Source organism: Balaenoptera borealis (assembly GCF_965194805.1).
Source record: "Balaenoptera borealis genome assembly, chromosome: 1".
In the NCBI taxonomy this organism is placed as follows: domain Eukaryota; kingdom Metazoa; phylum Chordata; class Mammalia; order Artiodactyla; family Balaenopteridae; genus Balaenoptera; species Balaenoptera borealis.
Window position 1 is genome coordinate 139,643,991 of NC_138860.1, and position 25,216 is coordinate 139,669,206.

Below are 25,216 nucleotides of genomic sequence, written 5' to 3' on the forward strand. Positions count from 1 at the left end.
TTGGTTGAAATGCATTATATGACAAGCTTTACTGTTGAAAAATAAAAATAAAAACACAAACCCGGTCTTGGTCTTTAGACTGGGTTCGTTTTTATCTCCCCTCCCCCTTCCCACACACTTCTTCACTCTTCTCTCTCTGGGTAACGTGAACTTTTTTTTTTTTGTACTCAGAAATTTTAAATGGCTAACAGAGCACCTCAGGATTCTTTCCTCCGGCCATTATCCTTCTCTTTCAAGTTGTGCTCAGCAAGATTATTTGGATATTGGAGCTAAAAACGGTCAGATTACAAGTGGAGGTCCCTGAAATGTAACATTCCCCATTGCAGGATTCTGGAATTACACCAAGCACCAGGGAGGGGTTGCTCTTCCCCAAAGAGCTCACTGGTCTGAAAAAAGCCTTTGTTTTAAGGCTTTGCAAAACTGCCCTGTGGAATCTTCTCCAGTCCAGGTCCCCAGCACTAGCCTGGGACTGCTCACATCTAGAGTATCTACATGCTCCCTGTAAAAAGGAACACTCAAGAGTCCTACCATCTTGAAAAAATTGCTGCTCTCTGAGTCTTGGTTTGTATCTCACAGCACAATGCTCATTGTTTTGGAACCACTTGTTCTGATTTCTCCAGCAAACCCTGCTGATGATAGCAGCTACTAGTTCTGCGGTGCTGTGTTAGGTGCTTTATGTCAATTATCTCCTCTCATTCTCACAAAAACCCTGTGAGTCAGATATTACTGTTATCCCCATTTTGCAGAGAAGGAAACTGAGGCTGAAACTGAAGGTCAAAGAACTTTGTCTAAGGTCACACAGCCAGCAAGCAGCAAAGCCCCAATTCAAACTCTAGTCTATCAGGTTCAAATCCCATTCCATTTCTGTTACTCCATACCGCCTCTTTAAACGGCTATAAAAGAAGGTCCTTTCTGTACAGAAATACTTGAGAAAATAAACAGTTTGGACTGGTTGATCTTTAGGTCCCTTCCCCCTCTTAAAAAAAAAACTATGGTTCTATGAGAGAAGAAAAAAAAAAAGGAAATGTAAGCAGGCTAAACATTATGAGGGTTGGCTTATCAGTATTTAATAACAGCTTTTGGATCAAAACTCTACAGAACCTTATTTATGGACAGACAGTGACTGTTAAGCAGAACCTTTTTATACAACCTTTTCATCTGAGGATATTGTAGCCTTCTACTGCCTTTCTATTAGTGAGAGATGGGGTGTGAAATTTGCTGGCCCTGCCAACATTATCCCATTAAATTATCTGCCTTCTTTCAATGTAATTCACTCAGGGGCAGCAGTTTGAGACTCAGGCCCTGTGGCTGTTCATGCCTGGGCGTTCTGAGGGGGGGAGGTGTGAAGGAAAAAGTTCAGGTGGTGGTAGCATCCCAATGACATAACATCAATCCACGTTTCACTGCCTTACCAAAATAAAGTGGATGCCACAATTATCCCATTCCTAAACAAACTGAAAACCCCAACCGAGCTTACTGCAACAAAGAGAGAGCCTTTTTACTGCTGTTTATTTTTATTTTGTATTCGTTAGCTTTTTAGATATTCCTGGCATGCAAGTCAGGCTCCGTGTAACAAGCAGCTGCATTTAGTTAAGGATCTCGAAGAGCTCCCCCAACCCAAAGCCCCCACCCCATCATCCCCCGTTTCAACTCCAGAGAACTTTCTCAGAATCACAGAAGACTATTCCTTTCTGTCTGTCTACAGAACAGACCCTCCTGACACACCTTGGGGATTAGGTAAGGCCAGGCTGAGGCTCTTCTGTTTGAGAAAGAGTCCTCGGAGACTTGAGTGTTTCCCAGATGGGGCTGGATTTGCGAGGGTCTGATCCACATCAGGAACTTGGAGTTGGCAAGCCAGCTCTCCCACTAGAGAACACTCTAATAAATCACCCCTTTTCAGCCTACACCCCAAGTTGTACACCAAGATGCAAATACAGAGGCACTTCATCAAAATACATCTCATCGCTGGTTGGAAGGAATTGCCAGACACACTCTTCAAACCGCATCCAAGGTGCAGTTCATTACAGCAATATAATTCCTCCTGATCAGAGGTGCAGACCATAGGGGCCATTCCGGTCTATCTCTGAGTTACAGCAGGTCTTGCTCAGGCAACTCCAGCACAGGAAGGAAAACTGCAATTGGCTGTCTCCAATCATTTCTTATAACCCCTAGATATGGCTAAGAGAACATCCCTTTGCTGCTCTTAGGAAACCTGGGGAAAAGGCACCTTTGACTCCTACATAACATAAAAATAGTGTAAATTTTAAGACTTAAACCAGGAGAGGCTGTCTAGGGCAGCAGTTAGATAAGAGCATGAACTCTTAGCCTCTGTAAGGCCAGCAATGCCATTTCCTAGCCATGTGACCTTGAGAAAGTAATTTAACCTCTGTGCCTAAATCAAAATGAGCTAATTATGCCGCCTCCCTCATAGGGTTGTTGTGAGGATTCAGTGAGTTAATACTTGCAAAATGCTTAGAACGGTGACTGGCCTATTGTGAGGATTATGCAAGTGTCTGTTAAATAAATTGTGCAAACACCGGCATCTCAGAATGCTTGGGTTCAGGGAAATACATTCCTGGTAGAGGTCAAAGGATTTGACACCATTCTTCAGCTTCTCTCAGGCCCAATAACAGCCGGCCTGGTGGGAGAGAAAGCAGAAAGTGAGGAGAGATAGAGGCCCCATGGATTGTGCAGATCTGGGCTAAGGCCCAGGACCCCCCCACCAACCCTCAACGTTTTGCAACCTACCCAGGAAGGCAACTCATTGACCCAAGCACCAAACACTCCAAATCAATGGTTCCTATTTTGGGGGGATTGCAGTTTCCTTAAAACATCAGATTATAGCTAGAAACATACAACCACAAAAATGCACGTTAAATTTTGTGTATTATTTCTGGGGGTTTGCCTAGCCTTAATTTCAGGTACCCCAAGTTAAGACCCTCTAGGCTGGGTGCTCTTCTCCAGTACTTGCCATACATAGTTTCATTTAGATCTCATAACACTCAGGTAAGGCTGAGAAAAACTGATCACCATACCCAGTATGTGTCAGAGAGAAGATTCAAACCCATGTCTGTTAACTCCAACACCTGTGCTCATAACCATTAAGCTCTACTGTTCAGTTCTACTATACTCCCTTCATACTAGAAGATGAGACAAGAAAAGGAAAAATCCTTGAAAATACGCCATGTTGAGTTTTTAACTAGGAAAAGCAAATAACACAACAATTTTACATACAACCAAAAAAGTTATTCTCCATTCATTCAACAAAAATCTATGGCCCACTTACTATATACGTGTATAAACATATGCCATTTATATAGATATATATGTACATTTTATATATATATATATATATATATATATATATATATATATATATATATATATATATATATATATATAGTCTACAGAGCATTCCTTTCTCCATAGGATGCTGGGTAAAATTTTCAAAAATATTTGAAATGGGGTATGTGGTACCACCAAACCACAGCCAAACTGAACACTAATGAATGCAAGTAACACACCATTTAGAAACTTTCACGTCTCATTTGAGGCCTATGCTCACCATGCAAGAGATGGAGAGAGGAAAATACAGACCAAAGTTAAGTTTGTAAAAGGACTCCTAACTAAATACCAGAAAGATAATCCCAGGTATCAGAACAGCAATACAGCCATCAGGTATACTGAATCAATATTAAAAATTAAATATTCCCAACACACTGCCAGAGGCAGTTGGACCACACCCCTTGTCAATTAGGCCTCTGTGTGGCTCCCCCAGGTAGGATTTTCAGGTGTCTCTAATAAAGATGCGGCTCGATGACTTGGTCTCCAGTGTTTTCACCAGGAAAGCTAACAGTCCTATTGCCCTCAAGAGATTCTGATTCTAGAAGCCAAAAGGACAGGCACCTATTAAAACATCATTGGAAAGTTTACAAAATGACAGCAAACAGTAGCAGGCCACCCCCCTCTGACTCCAAGCAGCCAAACCACAGAATCTACAGGATTCTGAGAGGCCTAGGTGGGTTCTAAAGGCCCTGAGCTCTGGGTACAGTTATCACGGCTTCAGCTTCTTAGAGAGGTTTAGCTCCGGGTTGGTAAAAGGAAGATGGGGAGAAAACAATGAACAAACCAGAAAAAGCAAATGTAAAGGTTTGCTCCTCCTGGCTAACAAAATCGAGAAATGATGGGAGAAATGCTGAGCACTTTTAAAATAAATAAAGAAATGAAACATATCTCCCCTTAGGCTGATTTCCTGAACCTCTGGCTAAGTTACCTTAAGAATCTTGGATCAGACAAGAAAGTAAATCTGAGTTCCACTAGAAGATTTCTCCCCAGAGAAAATATCAAGCATTCACAGAAATGGAAAGGGATTTATTAGACAATAAATAAGACAGTAATCACTGATTTTAGCTCAATACTGAAGAGTTCAGAATAGGCAATACTCTTTCTTTAAAAAAAAATTTTCATGGGAGAAAAAGAAACAATTCTAATTCATACGCATGGAGGTCTCACAGAAATGGGACCTAAGAAGTGGCCAAAGCTGGCAGCTTTTATACTTTTTAGACAAAGAAACAATAAATTTGTGAGGAATTTTTTTTAAGGTTTTTAAGCCTGTAGACAATTAAGACAGAATTTGGGTGACTGCTGATAACAAAATTGTCTTACACTCAGCAAAATCATTGCCTGTACATTTATTTAAAGGCAGATAACCAAGGAAAGGTGCACTGTACCCTCCCTCCCCCCTTCCTCCCCTTCCCCATGATCTAAAAGCAACCACCGTTGAAAGCTTATGTAGAAGTAGAGCGAACAGAGGATATAACAGAAGTAATCAAGGCCCCACGCTAGGAGCCTTCCTTGCCTTAGCTAGAATCACCCTGGTTATCTCCACCTCAATTCACCAGGCAACCTGACATCAGAAGGATGTTTACAATGTTTTAGGCAGCATGGCCCCCTCTTTACTTTTCACCCAGGTGTGTGGCATGGAACCAGATGTTTGGCATCAACGAAGCAAACATCCATGTGACCAAGCTGTTTACATTTCATTAGGATTTTTCATCAAGAAGGTGCACTCCCTGCTGATGTACATCTTAATTACAATTAGGAGCTGTATTTACCCCGAGGAGCCTCCAGATTAGCCCAACCACACTACAGGATCAATTTCAGAATCATCCTCCGAAAATGTGGTTCCCACTTCCCCAAAGTCATCTCTAAGAAATCAAAATTCACCCACAACTTCCTCGCAGAGTGTGTTTTCTACTACGAAAAATATTAGCTAGATTAGTCGAAACTAATTCTGCAGTCATAGGTCATGGAGCGAATAGATCTTTTCCCCTCAACTGCTAAATAGCCCAGAGCCTTTTCTCCCTAAAGCACCGCGTTAACTTAAAAATGAAAGATGCATGATAAAAGAGCATGGGTTGGGGCTGCGAGTGGGGGAGGGAAGAATCCAGGGGCTCCAGCACCCCCTCAAGGGATGCATGTTAAAAGTGAGGCCCAAGACCCTGGAGACTTTAATCAACTTTCCCCCTCCAACCTCCAAAGAATGAATCGGCTGTCTCCACAGGCGCAGCCGGGCTCTTCCCTCTCATTGTGTACCGGCTTAGACGCAGCAAGGATCCCAGCTTCCCGCAGCGAGCTAAGACGCTCTGGCTTTCGGTGAAGTCTTTCTCTAACTGTTGCGATTGTCTTTGGAGATTACCAAAATCAAGTATGCATTAGCTGTCTTTTCCCCCCTTGTTTGTAACACACACACACACACACACACACGCACGCACACACACACGCACTCTGGAACAGCAGGCCTCCTCTGACAGCACATTTTGCACAAAGTGGCGGCGGCGGCAGCGCACACGTTGTGGCCTCCATCGTGACCCTCCAGAAGGCCGGCGAGCCGGGGATGGTGGAGATGCGAGGCCGCCCGAGCCCCAGGAGGAAAGGGCTTTTGTTTGGGTCGGTCTACGGACAGCCTGGGCTCTCGCAGGCACCCCTGAAAATACAAACTCCCTTCTGGACCACGCTCTCCAAGGCGTCTGCGATTTAGGAGCAGGATGGACTTGCCTGAACACCGGTTGGAGTGCGTTAGGGGTCCAGCGAGAGATGGGGGGGGACGAAAAGCATCCCATCGCCCCACGACCCCCAACCCCTCCACGCTTCCTGTCAGCGCTGACAACTGCGGCTGGGCGCCGAGGAAGAAGTCCCCGGGCGCACCCCCGGCCCACAGCGGGGCTCCCGGATGAATCCCCTCGCCTGCCTCCCCGGCGCCTGGAGTCGCGCTGGCAAGACCCCCGACGGGGCGCCGGCCACCCCCCGAGGCGGGCGCGACGCTTCCTGTCTGCCCAGCGCCGGGCGGGCCGGCGGGAGTGTGGCCGGGGCCGGGCGGGCCCGCGAGCCGGCCGATGCTCCTCTTACCTTGGGCAGCGGCCCCACGCGCCGCCAGCAGCAGCGCGGCCAGAAGCGCCAGGAGCGGCGGGCGCGCCCCGCGGCGGCGCGGCCGGTGCATTCCTCCTCTCGCGGCGGCGGCGGCGGCGGCTCCCAGGCCGCGCGCAGAACATCCACGGGCTCTGCCCGGGGTCCCGGCCACCTCGTCCCGGCCGCTCTCCCCACAGGATGCCGGGGGCGTCTGAGAAGTTCTTTGTCTCTCTAACCTGCTCCTTCGCCTCCGCCCGGCCGCTCAGGACCCCGCAAACGCGATCCCTCCCCAGCCCTCTGGCTGCAGCCTCGCCGCGTCCGGACGGTCAGTTCAGTCCCGGGCTGTCGGGGTCGCACTCGCGGACTGCGAGTCTCGCCGGCTCGGGCTCTGAGAAGAGCGCGCCCTGCGCCCGGCGGCTGCCGTCCCGGGGCTCCCTCCGTGGCGGCCGCGGCGGCTCCTCCTGCTCTGCGCGCTCGCTCTCTTGCTCTCAGCCTCCCTCAACTTGTCACTTTCCACCAACTCTCCAGCCCAGCGCCCGGGCCCCGACCAATGGCAGAGGCGGGCCCAGGCCGGCGACCCAGCGCCCTCTGCTGCTGCCTCTCAACACCCGCACCCTCCCAGACGTCCCAAAAGTCGTTGCTCCCGCGCCTCCCCTTTCCCCACGACACCTCAAACCTGCAGCGGGACCTGAGCCCAGCGGGCCCTTGGGGCCATTTGAAAGAAAGGGAAACCGAGGCTCAGGGAGACTTGTCGGGCTTCGCAAACCGGTTCGTGGCTGAATGACTTAGGAGACCCAGATTCTAGCGGCCTCAGCTCTGCCACTGTTAGCTGTGTGACCCCGGGTAATAGAACGTTTAGTGATATCATGCAATTTCCCTTCGGAGTTTCTCTTTGACCCAAGTGATTTATGTTTTCCCATTTTGTCTTCAATTTCTAGTTTCACGGCCTTGAAATCAATGTCATCTGTACTGTTTCCTTATGGAGATGTATTGAGGATTTCTCTGTGGTCAGTTTTTGTCAATGTCCCCTTGGTCTCTTGAAAGGTGTTTTTCTGTCTTCAGAATGTGGAGATAGGTGACTATCTCAATTTGACCTTTATATTATGTTTCTTAGGCCTTCTGTGTCTTTGCATATTTTTTTGTCCGGTTGCTCGGCCAAAGGGGTCATTAAAGTCTCCTACTAACTGTATGTTTTTGTCCATTTCTCCTGGTTAAGCGTTATGAATTTTGTGATACATAAATACTCATGACCTTGTGGAGAGGGCCTTTGATCATATGGAGTGGTGAGCACCTGCTGGGTTCCAGGCCCCGCTTTAGGCTATGAGGATGCAAGAGCAAAAAGAGACACCAGTCAGTCTTGGCCTAGAGGAACACCAAGAAGCCCACAGTATAGATAATCATTTATTGAATACCTCCTGTTTGCCTAGTGCTTTGTGTGCATTTAGCTCCTGAATCTTCCATTGACAGTTAAAAAAAAAAAGTCATTATAAATTTTTACATCTCTTTGCACTTTTACATAGATTATCCTCATAATACAGTTTTAGAGATTGAAATGCAAAAAAGAGTAAGTGACTTGCCCACAGTCACACAGACAATGGATGGCCAAGGCAAGACTCAGTCTCTTTGCCATGATGGGCCTAAAAGTTCTTGGCCAGAGCCTAGCATATAACAAGCACTCGATGAGTGGCAGTGGTTATTATTGCTGCAGCAATAGCCTCTGAGAACCTAGCTTTAGGATTTTATAATGAGCAGTCACCTCATTGAAGGCAAGGACTTTGTAGCCCAGATTCTGTCCCAGTAGGTCCTAGACTCTAGGCTCTCCGCCCTCTGCCTTCAGGCAGGTGAATGACTAACCCATGTGGGACAAACAGTCACTTATTCTTCTCAGGACTTCAGGGCAGGAGTGTCCCCAGCTGCCTTGATAGCTTTTCCCCTTTCTATCGCTCTGACCTGAGGTCAAGGAATGATGGACAGAGAGGCCTTGGGTCAACCAGTTTATCGCCCAAATAGGTCTGTCCTCAAGTTTCTCTGCCTGAGACCCATTCAATCCTGTCTCAATTATCTCCTGTCACTTGCCTGAGGAACTTACTGCACAAGGTTCTCTTGTTAGAAAACTGTCTTTGATGGTCGGCCTCAATACACCATGGTCCAGAAATCAGAGGAATCTCAGGACACTGCACATTGCTGAACAGTCTTCCGTCATCTACAGAACAACACTTAGTTGCCAGACAAGGAGCCTTCTCTGTTCTACCCACCCTGCCCCCAAACCCCACCCCATACCAGCTTGGCCCAGGTATCTCAGGTAACAGACGGCTGCCAGCGCTGAGTATACAGAACTTAATGGCACTTTTATCAGTACTTAAACCTTCCAGGAACTGAATCACAGAATCATAGACGTGAGGAATGTGACAGCTGGAAAGGGCCCCGGAAATTACCCCCCTTAACATTTTATAGAGGAGAAACATGGGAGTCAGAGAGGTGAAACTTCCTGGCCCAAGGTCCCACAGCTGGCCAGAGCCAAAAGTGGAACCTGCATCGACCGGTCCAGACCCAGGTAAGCACTCCCTCAGTCATCCCAGATCCCTGGAAGTTTAGCTGTAACATACTAGTTCCCAAAGGATAGGCTAGAAAAAGGCTCTTCCTGTTTAAAAAGAAGACAAAGGAAATATTTATGCAAGTTCAGTAAATGCCAGTGCTGATGAGTACAGGCTGCCTGGGTGAATGCTCCAGCTTTTCTTGTCTCTGCTGAGTGACCGTGGGCAAACATCTTAGTCCCTCTGTGCTTCAGGCTCTCGTCTTCAAAGTGGTGATGATAATAACAGTACCTGTTCCATACTGCTATGAATGTTAAATGAGTTAACTCACATAAAGTGCTTTTATGAGAATCTGGCACAGAGAAGGCACTTAAAAAATGTTATAAATATCATAACACTATTATTATTATTATTTACATACACGAGCTTACTTAGGCCATCAAAATTCCCATGAGGTCGGTGTCATCTTTATTTTTCACAGACGAAGAAATTAATCTAAAATGAGGTTAAGAAACTTGCCCCAAAGTTGCTTAACCTCTTTCATTAGTTAAAAGAAAATACAAATATATACTTCACAGAATGGGAAATTTCAATTAAATAAAAAATGTGACGTGCTTAGCACAGGGCCTGATACTGAGCTTCTGCTTAATGTTTTTATCACTCTCAAAAAAAAAAAAAAAAAAGGAAACAAACTTGCCCAAAGCCATAAAATTAAGGCAAAAATGTAGGACTCAAGCTTAAGTCAAATCTCTCTACATTATACCCAAGTGACGGGATGTGTGAAAAGATATAAGCAATAGAAATGTTCCTCTTGCAGGCCTTCTGTGGACCTGCCCTCTTCCTTAACCACTCCAGTAATTGATACAAATGGATCAGATAATCCAGGAGGAGCCACTCTCTTCAGAGTCCTGGCTCCAGCTATGAGGTACCAGCTGAGGTTCCTGCTGCTGATGGAGGCCACCATCCACCATGGCCTCTCCCACAAGCACACATTCATGGCTCTGTTTATTATCACTGTGGACACTTAGAAGGCACAACTATGGGTAAGTCATAGTGGGAAGGTGGAAAAGGAGCAGGATAGTGGCAAATCAATGGGGTCAAGTGCCAAGGAGAACGTAAAAGAAACTACCTTACATTTCAGAAAGTTGTTGGAGAGAGAGATTCATTTGGCGCATTTCCTTGATATACCCAACAAATATAACCATTAATTTTTCATCTTGGAGAAACCAAGTAGCGTGATGTTTACAAGTGAGGACTCAGGAGCCAGATTACCTGGATTCAAATCCTGGCTTTGCACTTAATAGCTGCGAGAGCTTGAATCTCTGTAAAGAAGCATAGTAGTAATACTTAACATCTTACTTTGCTCTGAAGATTAAATTAGTTCACACTTGTAAAGGGTTCAGTACAGTGCCTATCACACAGTAAGCAGCCAATATTTATGAGCTATTATAATTAGTGATTAAGATCGGGGCCATAGCGTTAGACAGACCTGGCTGGATGACCTGAACAAACAATTTTACTTCTTTATGATGTAATTTTCTCATCTGAAAAAAAAGATAATAATAGACCCAATCCTATAAAGTTATTTTGATTATAAAATAATATACTATATACCCTGAATATAAAGGTCTCAACACAGTGTTTAGCATGGTGCCTATTCAATGAATTGTTTATTATTTTTTTTCTCCAAACTTCTACATTATGGGGTGGGAGAGGGGCATTAATTTGGTGATCATACAGCCTGGATTTCTAGCACAATCTTGATTTCATATATTTTTTTCCATTAGCTTCACAGGTCCATTCGTATAGGGGTAAAAAAGATGATTAAAAAGATAGATGTGCTTCCCTGTTACACCCCAATGTTGTGCTCTTCTTGTCCATGCTATACCTTTGAGATACCGTGTGTGTGTGTGTGCGTGTGTGTGTGTGTGTGTGTGTGTCTGTGTAACATCTCCTCAACCTAGTATCACCATCAGAATTTCATTAACAAGAAATTCAAGAACAGTATAGTATTGTTAGTAACTAATACCAAGATGTTACAGCCTATAAAATCTTCTGAAAGAAAACAGGAGAAAATCTTAGCAGTCTTGGGTTTGGTGAAGATTTATTGTAGAAGAAACAAAAGCCATGAACTGTAAAAGAAAATATTGATAAGTTGGACTTCTTCAAAATTAAAAGCTATTGCTTTTTGAAAGACATTGTTATGAAAATAAAAAGGTAAGCCACAGCCTAGGGTAAAATATTAGCAAAGCATATGTCTGACTAGGGACTTGCATCTGGAATATACAAAGCACTCTTACAACTCATTGATAAGAAGAGAAACAACCTAATTCTAAAAATGGGCAAAGTATTTGAACAAAATACACCAGAGAAGATATACAGATGTCAAAGAAACACATGAAAAGATGTTCAGCATCATTAATAATCAAGGAAATGCAATGTAAAACCATGTTGCAATACTACTACATACCTACTAGAGTGGCTAAAGGTAAAAAGATGAACCATATCAAGTGTTGGCAAGGATGTGGAGCAACTAAAACTTTCATACATTGCTGATGGGAATGTAAAATGGTACAATCACTTTGAAAAACAGTTTTGCAGTTAAGAGCTAAATGTACATCTACCATTTGATCCAGCCATTCCACTTCTAGGTATTTACCCAAGACAAATGAAAACATATTTCCAAAGACTTTCGCATGAAAATTTATAGCAGCTTTATTTGTAATTGCCAAAAATTGGAAACAACCCAAATGTCCATCAACTGGTGAAAGGATAAACTCTAGTGTCCATACAATGAAATACTACTCATCAGTAAAAAGGAATGAATTATTAATACATATAATGACATGGATGGATATAAAAATAATTATGCTGAGTGAAAGAAGCTAGATTTTTAAAAATGATATATACTACTTGATTCAATTTATATAAAATTCTAGAAAATGCGAACTAATCTATAATGACAAAAAATATATTACTGTTTACCTGGGGACAGAGAATTGGAAGGATGGATGACAAACAGGCATAACAACACTTTTGGGAGTGATGGATATGTTTATTATCTTGTTTGTGGTTATGGTTTTATAGATGTATACATATGTCAAAACTCATTGCAGCAGTCTAGATCCAATCATGTGATAGAAACCACACCATAGACTAAGCAGGAGAAGTTTAATTCTAATTCTTTCTACGAATTAATAACTGTGATAAAAGAGTAACTATAAGATATAAGGAAACTAGATATGTTACAAACTTAAAAGAGGTTCAGACCTCATTGGAGAAGGTATGGTTCAGCCCACCAGGCAGCAGTGATGTTCACCGACTTGTCCAGACTAAAGCAAGCAATAGGGCCCCTTCTTGAGAGCAACTAATGGCATGAGCATGCAGTGGGAGTCTGGGTGCTGGTGTGGACAGGAGGCTATCAGAACATGTGACCAGTGAGGGGTTTTCAGAGGGAGCTGCAGCTCTGTGTGTACCCCTCTACTGCTTGGAGCCACAGGTGGGCTGTGGGGACTTACAAAAGGAACATCTGCTCAGTGTGTGACCATCTTAGCCACAGGTGACTGCATACAAGCCACACTGGGGCTTTGGTTTCCATGCTGAGAAGGCTATGAGAAAGATTATCACCAGGCCGAGGCTAGAAGGTGGCAGAGAGATGGAGTCTGGGCCTGTGCTGGGGCAACCACCACCTGTGTTCTCACACCCACACCACTTGGCCCATGCTGGGAACTGCAAGAAGCCTCTTCCTCCTGCAATGTCCCTCCAGACCTGGCTATGGAAAACGCTCACTTTAAAGGACAAATACTTAAAGAAATTCCATTATTTCGTATATAGCATATATTGAAGGGTGCACTCAGAACTGAGAACAATAAGTTGCTAACTGACATGCTCATCAAATTGTACACTTTAACAGCTCATGCAACTCAATACCAAAAAGCCAAACAACACAATCAAAAAGTGGGCAGAAGACCTAAATAGACATTTCTCCAAGGAAGACATACAGATGGCCAACATGCACATGAAAATATGCTCCAACATCGCTGATTACTAGAGAAATGCAAATCAAAATGAGAATGAGATATCACCTCACACCAGTAAGAATGGCCATCATCAAAAAGTCTATAAATAATCAAATGCTGGAGAGGGTATGGAGAAATGAGAACCTTTCTATACTGTTGGTGGGAATGTAAATTGGTGCAGCCACTATGGAAGACAGCCTGGAGGTTCCTTAAAAAACTAAAAATAGTTACCATATGATCCAGCAATCTCACTCCTGGGAATATACAAAAACTCTAATTCAGAAAGATATATGCACCCCATTGTTCATAGCAGCACTATTTACGATAGGCAAGACATGGAAGCAACCTAAGTGTCCATCAACAGATGAATGGATAAAGAAGATGTGGCATATATGTACAATGGAATATTACACAGCCATAAAAAAGAATGAAATATTGCCATTTGCAGCGACATGGATGGACATACAGATTATTATACTAAGTGAAGTAAGTCAGAGAAAGATAAATATTATATGATATCACTTATATGTGGAATCTAAAGAATAATGCAAATCAACTTATTTACCAAATAGAAACAGAGTCACAGCATAGAAAACAAACTTATGGTTACAAAAGGGGGAATGAGGGAGGGATAAATTAGGAGTGTGAGATTAATAGATATACACCACTATATATAAAACAGATAAACAACCAGGATTTACTGTATAGCACATGGAACTATATTCAGTATCTTGTAATAACCAATAATGGAAAAGAATCTGATGTGGTACACCTAAAGCTAACACAATATTATAAATCAACTACAATTTAATAAATTAAAATTTTTTTAAAATGTACACTTTAAATATATTCAATTTAAAGTATGTATGTCAGTTACACCTCAATAAACTTTCATAGTAAATAATACATGCTCACAGCCAAATAATACCATTTGGAGAAAGGTTCTAAACATAAGAGAGAAAAATAAATAAGAAAAAATACCTTGGAAGAAATAGACTATCTAGATAGAAGAAAACTAACACACACACACACACACACACACACACACACACATTCTATCATTCACACATTCAGAAGGATAAGTGAAGAGATTGTTCTTATAGAATAAGAACAGTTTGCAGGGGATGAGGAGGGGGAGGAAGATGTAGTGAACAACAATAGTCCTGGAAATTAAAAATAATTATTATGTCTTAAATAAAAAGAAAAGCCTTGGAGAAATGCTTTCAAAATTCTGAAGGAAAATTATTTTTTACTTAGAATTCTATACTCAGCTAAACTATCATTTGAAGTGAGAGAAGAACATCTGCTGACATGCAAATCCTCAGAAGTGTCTTCCATGTACCCTGTGTTAGTTTCTTATGGCCTCTGTAACAAATTACCACAAACTTGGTGATTTAAAACAATACCAATTTATTCTCTTAGTTTGGTAGGCCCGAAGTCCAAAATCAGTTTTACAGGGCTAAAGTCAAGGTATCAACAGGGCTGGTTCCTTCTGGAGGCTCTAGGGGAGAATATGGTTATTCCAGCTTCTAGAGCTGCATTCCTTGGCTCATGGCCCCTTCCTCCATCTTCAAAGCCAGCAGTGTAGCATCTTCAAACCTCTCTCCACTTCATCTTCATATCTTCTCTCTTATAAGGACCTTTGTGATTACACAGGACCCACTTGGATAATCCAGGATAATCTCCTCATCACAAAATTCTTAAATTAATCACATCTGCAAAGTCTCTTTTGCTATGTAAAGAAACGAATTCACAGGTTCTGGGGATTAGGATATGGATTTAAAACCAAAAAAAAAAAGAAAAAAATGGACACTTGGAATCTAGGAAAAAGGGGAGAGGAATTTTCAGGATGTTAATGAAAGCGTGTTCCAGGAGCGAAACTGAATAATTGAACAGGGAGAATTAGCCAAGATTGGAACAGGTCTGAAGACTCTAGGAGAAAAATCACCATCTGATAGAATCTCAGGTGGATTTAGGTCTAAGAAAACCTTTTGCTTTTGAGGAAAAGTTTCGGGATGAATTGATGAGAAGCATATAGAAAACCAAACAAACAAATACAAACAATGATTAACTCCATGAAATACAAAAAAACTTGTACAAAAAAGGAAAAATAAACATAGTATGTTACATGGTTTAGCTGTAGCTAGAGATTACACAGACATAATACCACAAACACTGAATCTAACCAAAATTACAATCAATTATGAAAGAGTGGGAGGATGGGAAGTATAGAGTGGGGGGGGGGGATTATGAAAGAGAGCTCATATTTCATAGTGGAATTTAATAGATAATGATTAACCACAAGGTCCTACTGTATAGCACAGAAAACTATATTCAATATCTTATGATAACCATAATGGAAAAGAATATTTTAAAAAACAAACAGCCCAATAAAAAATGGGCAGAAGACCGAAATAGACAGTTCTCCAAAGAAGACATACAGATGACCAAGAGGCACATGAAAAGCTGCTCAACATCACTAATCATTAGAGAAATGCAAATCAAAACTACAATGAGGTACCACCTCACACCAGTCAGAATGGCCATCATCAAAAAATCTACAAACAATAAATGCTGGAGAGGGTGTGGAGAAAAGGAATGTAAATTGATACAGCCACTATGGAGAACAGTTTGGAGGTTCCTTAAAAAACTAAAACTAGAACTACTATATGATCCTGCAATCCCACTAGTGGGCATATACCCAGAGAAAACCATAATTCAAAAAGACACATGCACCCCAATGTTCATTGCAGCACTATTTACAATAGCCAGGACATGGAAGCAACTTAAATGTCCATCAACAGATGAATGGATAAAGAAGATGTGGTACATATATGCAATGGAATATTACTCAGCCATAAAAAGGAACAAAATTGGGTCATTTGTAGAGGCGTGGATGGACCTAGAGTCTGTCATACAGAGTGAAGTAAGTCAGAAAAAGAAAAACAAATATATATTAACTCATATATGTGGAATTTAGAAAAATGGTACAGATGAACCTATTTGCAGGGCAGGAATAGAGACGCAGACATGGAGAACAGATGTGTGAACACGGGAGTGGGAAGGGGGAGTGGGATGAATTGGGAGATTGGGATTGACATATATACACTACCGTGTGTAAAACAAATAGCTAGTGGGAACCTGCTGTGTAGTGCAAGGAGCTCAGCTCAGTGCTCTGTGATGACCTAGATGGGTGGGATGGGGCGGGGGGTAGGAGAGAGGTCCAAGAGGGAGGGGATATATGTATATATATAGCTGATTCACTTCGTTGTACAGCAGAAACTAACACAACATTGTAAAACAACTATACCCCAATAAGAAAAAAGAATGTGTGTGTGTGTGTGTGTATATATATGTGTGTGTGTGTATATATATGTATATATGTATATGTAAAACTGAATCACTTTGCTGCACAGCAGAAATTAGCACAACTTTGTAAATCAACTATACTTCAATTAAAAAATAAAAAATAAATAATGACTAAAACTGAAATATCAAGATGCAGCTATATGTTATTTAAGATCACGAAGAGAAATACTGAAAGAAAGGATTGAAAGAATTGAAATCAAGAAGTAGGTGTGGGAAAGGGGGGTGGATGACGGGAGGACACCAGAATCAATGAGACGCTCAGTAGTGGCCCTCCTCTGCAAGGCCAGAGCAGATGTTAAGAGATGCTGCTAGAAAATGGATCGTTGATGGTAATAAGGATAATAATATCCCAAAATAAAGGCCAGGTGGAAGTGCTTAACCAAAGACGCAACATGGACACAATTATTGTGATGAGTAGTAGGCTGGAGGGGCAGCCAGGGAAGCCTGGCTCACAGAGCTCTGGAGATGTTTAAAAGAACACAGCATCCCTAGGAGCAAATTATGTGGGCAGGCAACAAGGACATTGCTCAAACCATTCAGCCAAAATTAATCAAGGATGGATGATCAGGAGGTGGAAGGCAGCTTCCCCAGTAAAAAAAAAAAATCATGGTACTTTACTAGGTTCCAGGCCAGGACCAGTTTTCTGACCAGAACTCAGTTGACTAAGGGAGAGGCAGATCCTCAGGAAGAAAGTCCCTACTACAGTACAGCAATTATAAAAGAAAGAGCTCTTGCCCAAGTAGGGTACAAGTGGCCCTGCTGCTTGGGCCCATATGACTCAGTAGATCCTGTATTATTTGAAGGTGTCTGTAGTGGGAAAAATTGTATGGAATTAATAGCAACCTTCAGTAGAAGAATCACAGGAGAGACCTCTAGGGTTCTGTGTGGCCCTGCCATGTGTAGAAAAGTGTTACACACTATTCAAAAAACAGCATCCTTATGATAATCTCTAGGTCCATCCATGTTGCTGTAAATGGTATTATTTAATTCTTTTTTATGGCTGAGTAATATTCCATTGTATGTACCACATCTTCTTTATTCATTCCTCTATCGATGGACATTTAGTTTGCTTCCCTGTCTTGACTATTAGATTATCATACTAAGTAAAGTAAGTCAGACAGAGAAAGACAAATATCATATGATATCACTTATATGTGAAATCTTTTAAAAATGATACAGATGAATTATTTACAAAACAGTAACAGATTCACAGACTTTGAAAACAAACTTATAGTTACAAAAGGAGAAAGGTGGGGGGGAGGGATAAATTAGGAGTTTGAGATTAACATACACATACTACTATATATAAAGTAGATAATCAACAAGGACTTACTGTACAGCACAGGGAACTCTACTCAATATTCTGTAATTACCTATATGGGAAAAGAATCTGAAAAAAATGGATATATATGTATGTATAACTGAATCACTTTGCTGTACACCTGAAAGTAGCACAATATTATAAATCAACTATACTCCAATATAAAATAAAAATTAAATTAGAATAAACAGCATCCTTTTCCTGATGATCAGGGCCAATTACTCCTGCCAGGATGATAACTCCTTTACTTGCCTACTGGCCCTTTGGTATGAGGAACCCAAAGTAACAGGACAGTAGCTTAAAATTTAATGGGACTCTTATTGTGAGCTTAGTGGAAGAGTTCCTTCTATGGGGGCAAAGTCCAAGGTTATGAGGAAGGGAAAAGCAAATTTCATATTTGCTATATTCAAGAGATACACACAGTTGAAATATAAAAATACAGGTTGAAAGCAAAAGCATAAAAAAAAGGTACACCACACCAATAGTAATTTTAAGAAAATTGGTGTGGCTTTAATATCGTCAGACAAAATAGTCTTCAAAACAAAGAGTATTGCTAGAGATAAAATGGGATGTTTCATAATGCTAAGAATCAATTCATCAAGAACACATAAAAATTCTAATTTTTTTTGTGTTTATGCATATATGCTCCTAAATGTGTATGCTCCTAATAATAGAGCTTAAAAGTATGTGGGAAGCAAAAATTGATAAAACTAAAGATAGAATAGAAAATGAACAATCATAATTGGAGACAAATACTTCTTAGTAATCGATAGAAAAAAATATAATTGGTAAGGATATAAAAAACTTGAACACTATTAACCAACTTGATGTAGTAGATGTTTATGGAACCCTATATCCAAAAACTAAAGAATACATATTCTTTTCAAGCATTTACAGAACATTTACCAAGAAGGACTATATGCTAAGCAATAAAATAAATCACAATAAATTTCAAAAGACCAAAATCATACAGAGTATATTCTCTAACCACAAGTCAAATAAATTAGAAACCAATAATAAAATGCATGTAGACCATCCATAGAGATTTGAGAATTAATTAACATTTTTTAATAACTCTGAAATCAAAGAACAATTCACAAGGAAAATTAGAGAATATGTTGAACTAAATGACAAGGAAAACACAACATATTACAATTTAGGGGATATAGCTACAGTGGTATAAAGAGGAAATTCATAACTTTAAATGTTTATATAAGGAAACAAGCTCTAAAATTATGATCTAAGCTTCCCTATTAGCAAGCTGGAAAAGAAAGAGCAAAATAAGCCCAAAGTTAGCAGAAGAAATGAGGATAAGAAAAAATAAATTAATGAAATAGAAAACAAATAATAGATAAAAATCAACAAAGCCAAATTTAGTTCTTTGAAAATATTAATACAGTTGATAAACCCCTAGTAATATTGATTAATAAAAATAAGAGGAAAACCCCCACATATTGCCAACATCAAGAATGAAAGAGAAGGAATTCCCTGGCAGTCCAGTGGTTAGGACTCAGCACTCTCACTGTCAGTGGCCTGGGTTCTATTCAATCGACCCATGGTCGGGGAACTAAGATCCCACAAGCTGCAGTGTGGCCAAAAAAAATAAATAAATAAAACAATGAAAGAGAGACTATAACCATAGGTCCTATCAACACATTAAACAATGTAGATGAAATAGACAAATTCCTTGAAAAACACAACTTACAACTGATAGAAGACTTAAATAGCTGTGTAACTATGAAAGAAAATTGAATTCTTAATTTAAAACCCCTCCACAAAGAAACCCCCTAGTCCAGATGACTTTACAGGGGAATTCTATTAAACACTTAAGGAAGAAATAACACCAATATTATACAAACTCTTTTTAAAAATAGAGGAGAAAACACTTTCTAAGTCATTTTATAAGCTACGATGGCCTTAATACCAAAACCTGTTAAAAGATATTTCAAGAAAAGAAATATTCAAACTAATATCTCTCATGAATTATATACAAAACTCTTTAACAAAATATTGGCAAAATAAATTCAGGAATATAAAAAGAATAATATATTGTGACCGAGTTGTGTTTATCCCAGTAATGTAAGTTATTTTGACATTCTAAAACAATGTAATTCACAAATCTAATCAACATAATTAACAGGTTTGAAGATAAAATCATCTAACGAGCTCAATAGTTAAGAAAAAGCACTTGAAAAAATCCAACACCTATTTATGATTTTAAAAGAAAGATCTCATAACACTAGAAATGAAAGAGAACCTCCTCAATCTATAAAAGGTATCTAAGAAAAGTATCATGATTAATGATGAAATATTAAACAAGTTCCCCTTAATGTGGGGGACAAGGCAAGGATGTACACTCTCACCATTTCTATTTAATATCACATTAAAGTACCTGCAAATGATGACAGGAAAGGGAAACAAAAGGCATAAATATTGGGAAAAAAGAAAATAAAATTGTCTTTATTTGGAGATAACATGATGGTGGATGTAGAAAACCCAAAAGAGTTAACAACAACAATTTTAAGATCCTACAAATAAATTTGATAAGTTAATTTAGCAAGGTATACATGACCATATACAAAAATCCATTGAATGTCTATGTATTAGTAACAAACAACTGGGAATAAAATTTAAAAATAAATTCCATTGATAATAGTACCAAAATACATACCTATGAATAAATTTAATGAAGGAAATAAAAAGACCTCTACACTAAAAAACTACAAAATTTTATTGAGAGAAATTACAGAAAACCTAAATAGATGGAGAGGTATATCATGCTCGTGAACTGAAAAACTCAATACTATAAATATGTCATAAAGGCAGAAAAATATACAAATGGAACAGAATAGAGAATCCACAAATAGGCTCTCACAAATACCAACAATTGATTTTTTTTTCCTTTTTATAAAGGCATTGATATAATTCAATGAAAAAAAGGAGGTCTATCAAATGGTGCTGTACCAACTGGAGAAAAAGTGAACCTTAATCTGCATTTTATACCATAAAGAAAAAATAATTTGAGATGAATTAAGGCTTACATGTAAATTAAAACTGTAAAGCTCCTAGAATAAAATATACATGAGTATCTTTGTGAATAGAGGCTAGCAAAGATTTCTTAGGACACAGAAAGCAGTAATTGTAAAAGAGTAAATTAATAAATTAGAATTTAAATTAAAAGCATCTGCTCATCAAAAAAACACCTTTAACCGAATGGTCAATAAACTCACAGAAAAAATGTTCAACATCATTACTCATCAGGGAAATGCAAATTAAAATCACAATGAGAGGGCTTCCCTGGTGGCGCAGTGGTTAAGAATCCGCCTGCCAATGCAGGGGACAGGGGTTCGAGTCCTTGTTCAGGAAGATCCTACATGCCGCGGAACAACTAAGCCCGTGCACCACAACTACTGAGCCTGCACTCTAGAGCCTGCAAGCCACAACTACTGAGCCCATGTGCCACAACTACTGAAGCCTGCGTGCCTAGAGCCCGCGCACTGCAATGAAGAGTAGCCCCTGCTCACCGCAACTAGAGAAAGCCCATGCACAGCACCGAAGACCCAACGCAGCCAAAAATTAATTAATTAATTTTAAAAATCACAATTAGCTACCATTTCGTATCCATGAGAATGGCTAAAATTAAAGAGACAAAAACACCAAATATTGAGAAGATGGAGAGCCATTGAGTTTCTCATACACTGCTGGTGAGAGTAGAAAATGTTACAACCACTGTGGTAACTTTTTAAAAGTCTCTTAGGAAGGTAAAAATACCCCTACCTTATGACCCAACAATTTCACTCTGAGATATTTACCCAAAAGGAAATAAAAATCTATGTACAAGATTTGTACAGCAATGTTCATTGCAGCTTTATTCATAAAAGCAAAACACTGGAAACAACCAAATGTTCACCAACAGGAGAATGAATAAATAAAATGTGGCATATTTGTTTTATGGAATACGACTCACTAATACAAAGGAACAAAATACTGGTGGATGTAATGACATGGATGAATCTCAAAAATACTATGCTCAGAGGAAGAAGCCAGACACAAACGAGTACTTATTCTATGGTTCAGTTTTTATGAATTTCAAGAACAGAGAAGATTCATCTGCAGTAGATATTATATTAGTGGCTGACTCTAGAGGGGGAACTTGCATCCCTCTCTCTCCCCCGTGCATAGACTGGAGAGGGACAGAAGGGAAATTCTCAGTGATGAGAAGGCTGTATATCATAATTGGAGTGGTAGTTATAGTTTTGAAAATTCATCAGACTGTACATATTAAGATATGTGCATTTTATGTTATATACTTACCATATATAAATTGTTTTACTATACAGCAGAAAGCAAATGAGAAAGACAAATGTAGGAGTAGGCAAACGTCCAAAGCTGAGTCAAATTACAGCTTTCAGATTTAACCTATTTTTTAAATTTCCCCAGATTGTTAAAGACAGTAACTACTGTGATTCTTCCAGAATCTCCAAGTTGATTCCAGATCCATTGCAGGGTAGCTCACTCTCTTAACCTCTGGAAGGAGGCTCATATGTAATAATAAAAGGAAGATTTGTAGAATCACCAAAGCCTAAAACTGCAGAGGGTCTTAGAGGGCACCTAGCCATGGGATGGTAGGTCTGTGCACACAGAGTAGCAAGGTTGGGAACGTAAAGGAGTGAGGCCAGTGCAATGGTACCTTGGTAGACTGGATCATTTATGTCCAGTGAAGCATCATCCTGCGGGAATGCAGGCCAGTATACCCAGCTCTTCCCTTTCTAAGAGAAACTGGAAATTCAAATTTCCTACATAAAATCTTCCAATTTTTAAATGTTGGCAAATAATTTTCAATTTATATAAAATTAAGTAGAAAAATCACGTAGAAAATATAGGAGAAAATCTTTTTTTTTTTTTGAAGAGCCTCAATTAGCCATTTTATTTTTAAAGTACATTTTTTTTAAATTAATTAATTAATTTATATTTATTTTTGACTGTGTTGGGTCTTCACTTCTGTGTGAGGACTTTCTCTAGTTGCGGCAAGCGGGGGCCACTCTTCATCGCGGTGCGCGGGCCTCTCACTATCGTGGCCTCTCTTGTTGGGAGCACAGGCTCCAGACGCGCAGGCTCAGTAGTTGTGGCTCACGGGCCCAGCCGCTCCGCGGCATGTGGGATCTTCCCAGACCAGGGCTCGAACCCGTGTCCCCTGCATTGGCAGGCGGATTCTCAACCACTGCGCCACCAGGGAAGCCCAGGAGAAAATCTTTTGATCTTGGAGTAGGCAAATATTTTTAGATTAATGACCAAAAGCACAATCCATAAAAGAATAAATAAATTTGACGTTATCAAAATTAAAAACTCTTGCTCTTCAAAGGACACTGTTGAGAGAATGCAAAGACAGCCCACAGACTGAGAGAGAGAATATTTGCAAGTCATATATCTGATAAAGGACTTATATCCAGAGTTTATAAAGGACACTCAAAACTCAATAATAAGAAAACAAACAACACAATAAAAATGAGCAAAAGACTCAGACACATCACCAAAGAAGATATGAAGTTGACAAATAAGCACATGAAAAGATGTTCAACATCATTAGTCATTAAGGAACTTCAAATTAAAATACCACTACCTACGTATTTGAATAAAAATTTTAAAGATTGCTTATTCAAGTGTTGACAAGGATGAGGAGAAACTGGAACTCTCATACACTGCTGGTGGGCGTGTAAAATGATACAACTTTGGAAAGCAATTTGGCAGTTTCTTAAAAAGTTAAACATACACTACATAGGACGTAGCCATACCACTCCTAGACTTTTAACCCAGAGAAATGAAAGCATATGTTCATACAAAGACTTATACATGGATAGTCAGGGCAGGTATATTTGTAGTAGCCCCAATCTAGAACAGCCCAAATGTCTATCAACAGGTGAGTAACAAAACAAACCATGGTATATCCATATAATGGAAGGAATGAAAGAAGACAGACGCCCTCCACAAAAGTATATTCTTCATAATTCCATTTATATAAAATTCTAGGAAATGCAAACAAATGTATAGTAAAAGAAAGCAGATCAGTTGTTACCTGGGGCAAGGAGTGGATAGATTACGAAGGGGCATAAGGAAAGTTTCGGGGGTGATGGATATGCTCATTATCTTGATTTTTGTGATGGTTTTCATGGTTGTGTTCATATGTCAAAATTTACCAAATCATACACTTATATATATGTATTCTTTATTTTATGTCAGTTGTATTACCTCAATAACAAGGTTTTTTTAAAAACAGAAAAAATTATTTAGGCCCAACCAAAGACATCTCTGAGCTAAATAACAGCCCTTGAAATACCAATTTGCACCTCTCCTCAAGTTTTACTTCCCCCACTTAAGAGTTAAGAAAACTGAGACCTAGAGAGATAAAGCAGCTTGGCCAGGTAAGATTCTATTTGTAAACCCTGTGTCTAGGGGCTAGATAAGAAAACACCATAATAATGTTGTTGATGAAAATGATGATTTAAATGGATTATGGCTCCTTATCTATTTTAAGATTTGCTCTCCCAGTGGAAAGTAGAGTTTAATATGAGAAGATCTGGTCTCAGTCTCCACTCAATCACTAATTAGCTCCATGACCTTGAGCAGTTTCCTTAAAATTTGTGGAATCTCAGTTTCTTCATCTCTACATTCATGTTAAGAGTATCTACCTCATAAGGTCTTCTTGAGGAGTAAATAAAACAGGATATGCTCAAGTAAATTTTCAATAAATATTAGTTAGGTTAATAAATTTAATCTGTGAGATAGATGGGTGGGACATGTATTATGAATTGATATAAAGCTGAAGATGAGTGAAGTTAAGGGTTTGCCCCTGATCATGCAGTTAGGAAAGATAGAGTTGGCTTACCCAGTCTCCCAATTCCCAGTCCAGTGTTCTTTTGTAAAAAGGGACACCCCCGAGGTTACTGGAAAAAGTCTACAGATGGAGAGTAGGGAGGTTCTTCTCAAAGAATCACTTAATTCAGAGATCTCAAAATAGTAGCCTGGTGGCCATATCCGGCCTTCTGAAGTATCTAGAATCTGAATGGATAGTGTTTTAAGAAATTTAAGTCAACATTTAAAGTTTGAGAGATTTCACATAAAAAATCTGAATTTCCTGCTTGGCTTGAAAAATGTTAGCAGATCTGGCAACACTGAGCCTCCACTGAGGCCGGGCAGTGGAGAGCCTTCAGATGGAGTGGGTGCCCTCAGGTCTCCATGGTCCCTACCATCTCTCACACCCTAACACCAGGCCTGCCTCACTTATTATATTAATAATATAAACCTGGACCCACAGGCATTTACATGTGCAACCTGTGTTTTCCACCATTCCACCTCACACAGTTAACCACCCTTCCCAGAGGGCCAACGATGTTTATGATTCGTCATCTAGAAATGACGATGAGCCGTGTTGACATTCAGACAGTCATTCAACAGAATTGACTCCCTGGCGGCTGCATGTGTCAGCAGTTTCCACACACACCAACTGAAGCAGAGATCTGGCAACCTTCCAGCATGTTTGAGCAGTGTAGATATTCAATCTGGACTTT

The 25,216-nt window shown here is 40.2% G+C and overlaps 1 protein-coding gene across 5 annotated transcripts in view; it reads right to left on the minus strand.

The window, feature by feature from the left end:
• Positions 1-10,862, minus strand: part of ROR1 (receptor tyrosine kinase like orphan receptor 1) — a 403,988-nt gene extending 393,126 nt beyond the window's left edge. For all 5 annotated transcript variants that reach the window (XM_082356666.1, XM_082356668.1, XM_082356667.1 and 2 more), the window contains exon 1: positions 6,409-10,862. In XM_082356666.1, coding sequence (XP_082212792.1) covers positions 6,409-6,499 — 91 coding nt within the window. In that variant the 5' untranslated portion in view covers positions 6,500-10,862. The remainder of the gene's footprint in view (positions 1-6,408) is intronic.
• Positions 10,863-25,216: the final 14,354 nt, after the last annotated feature.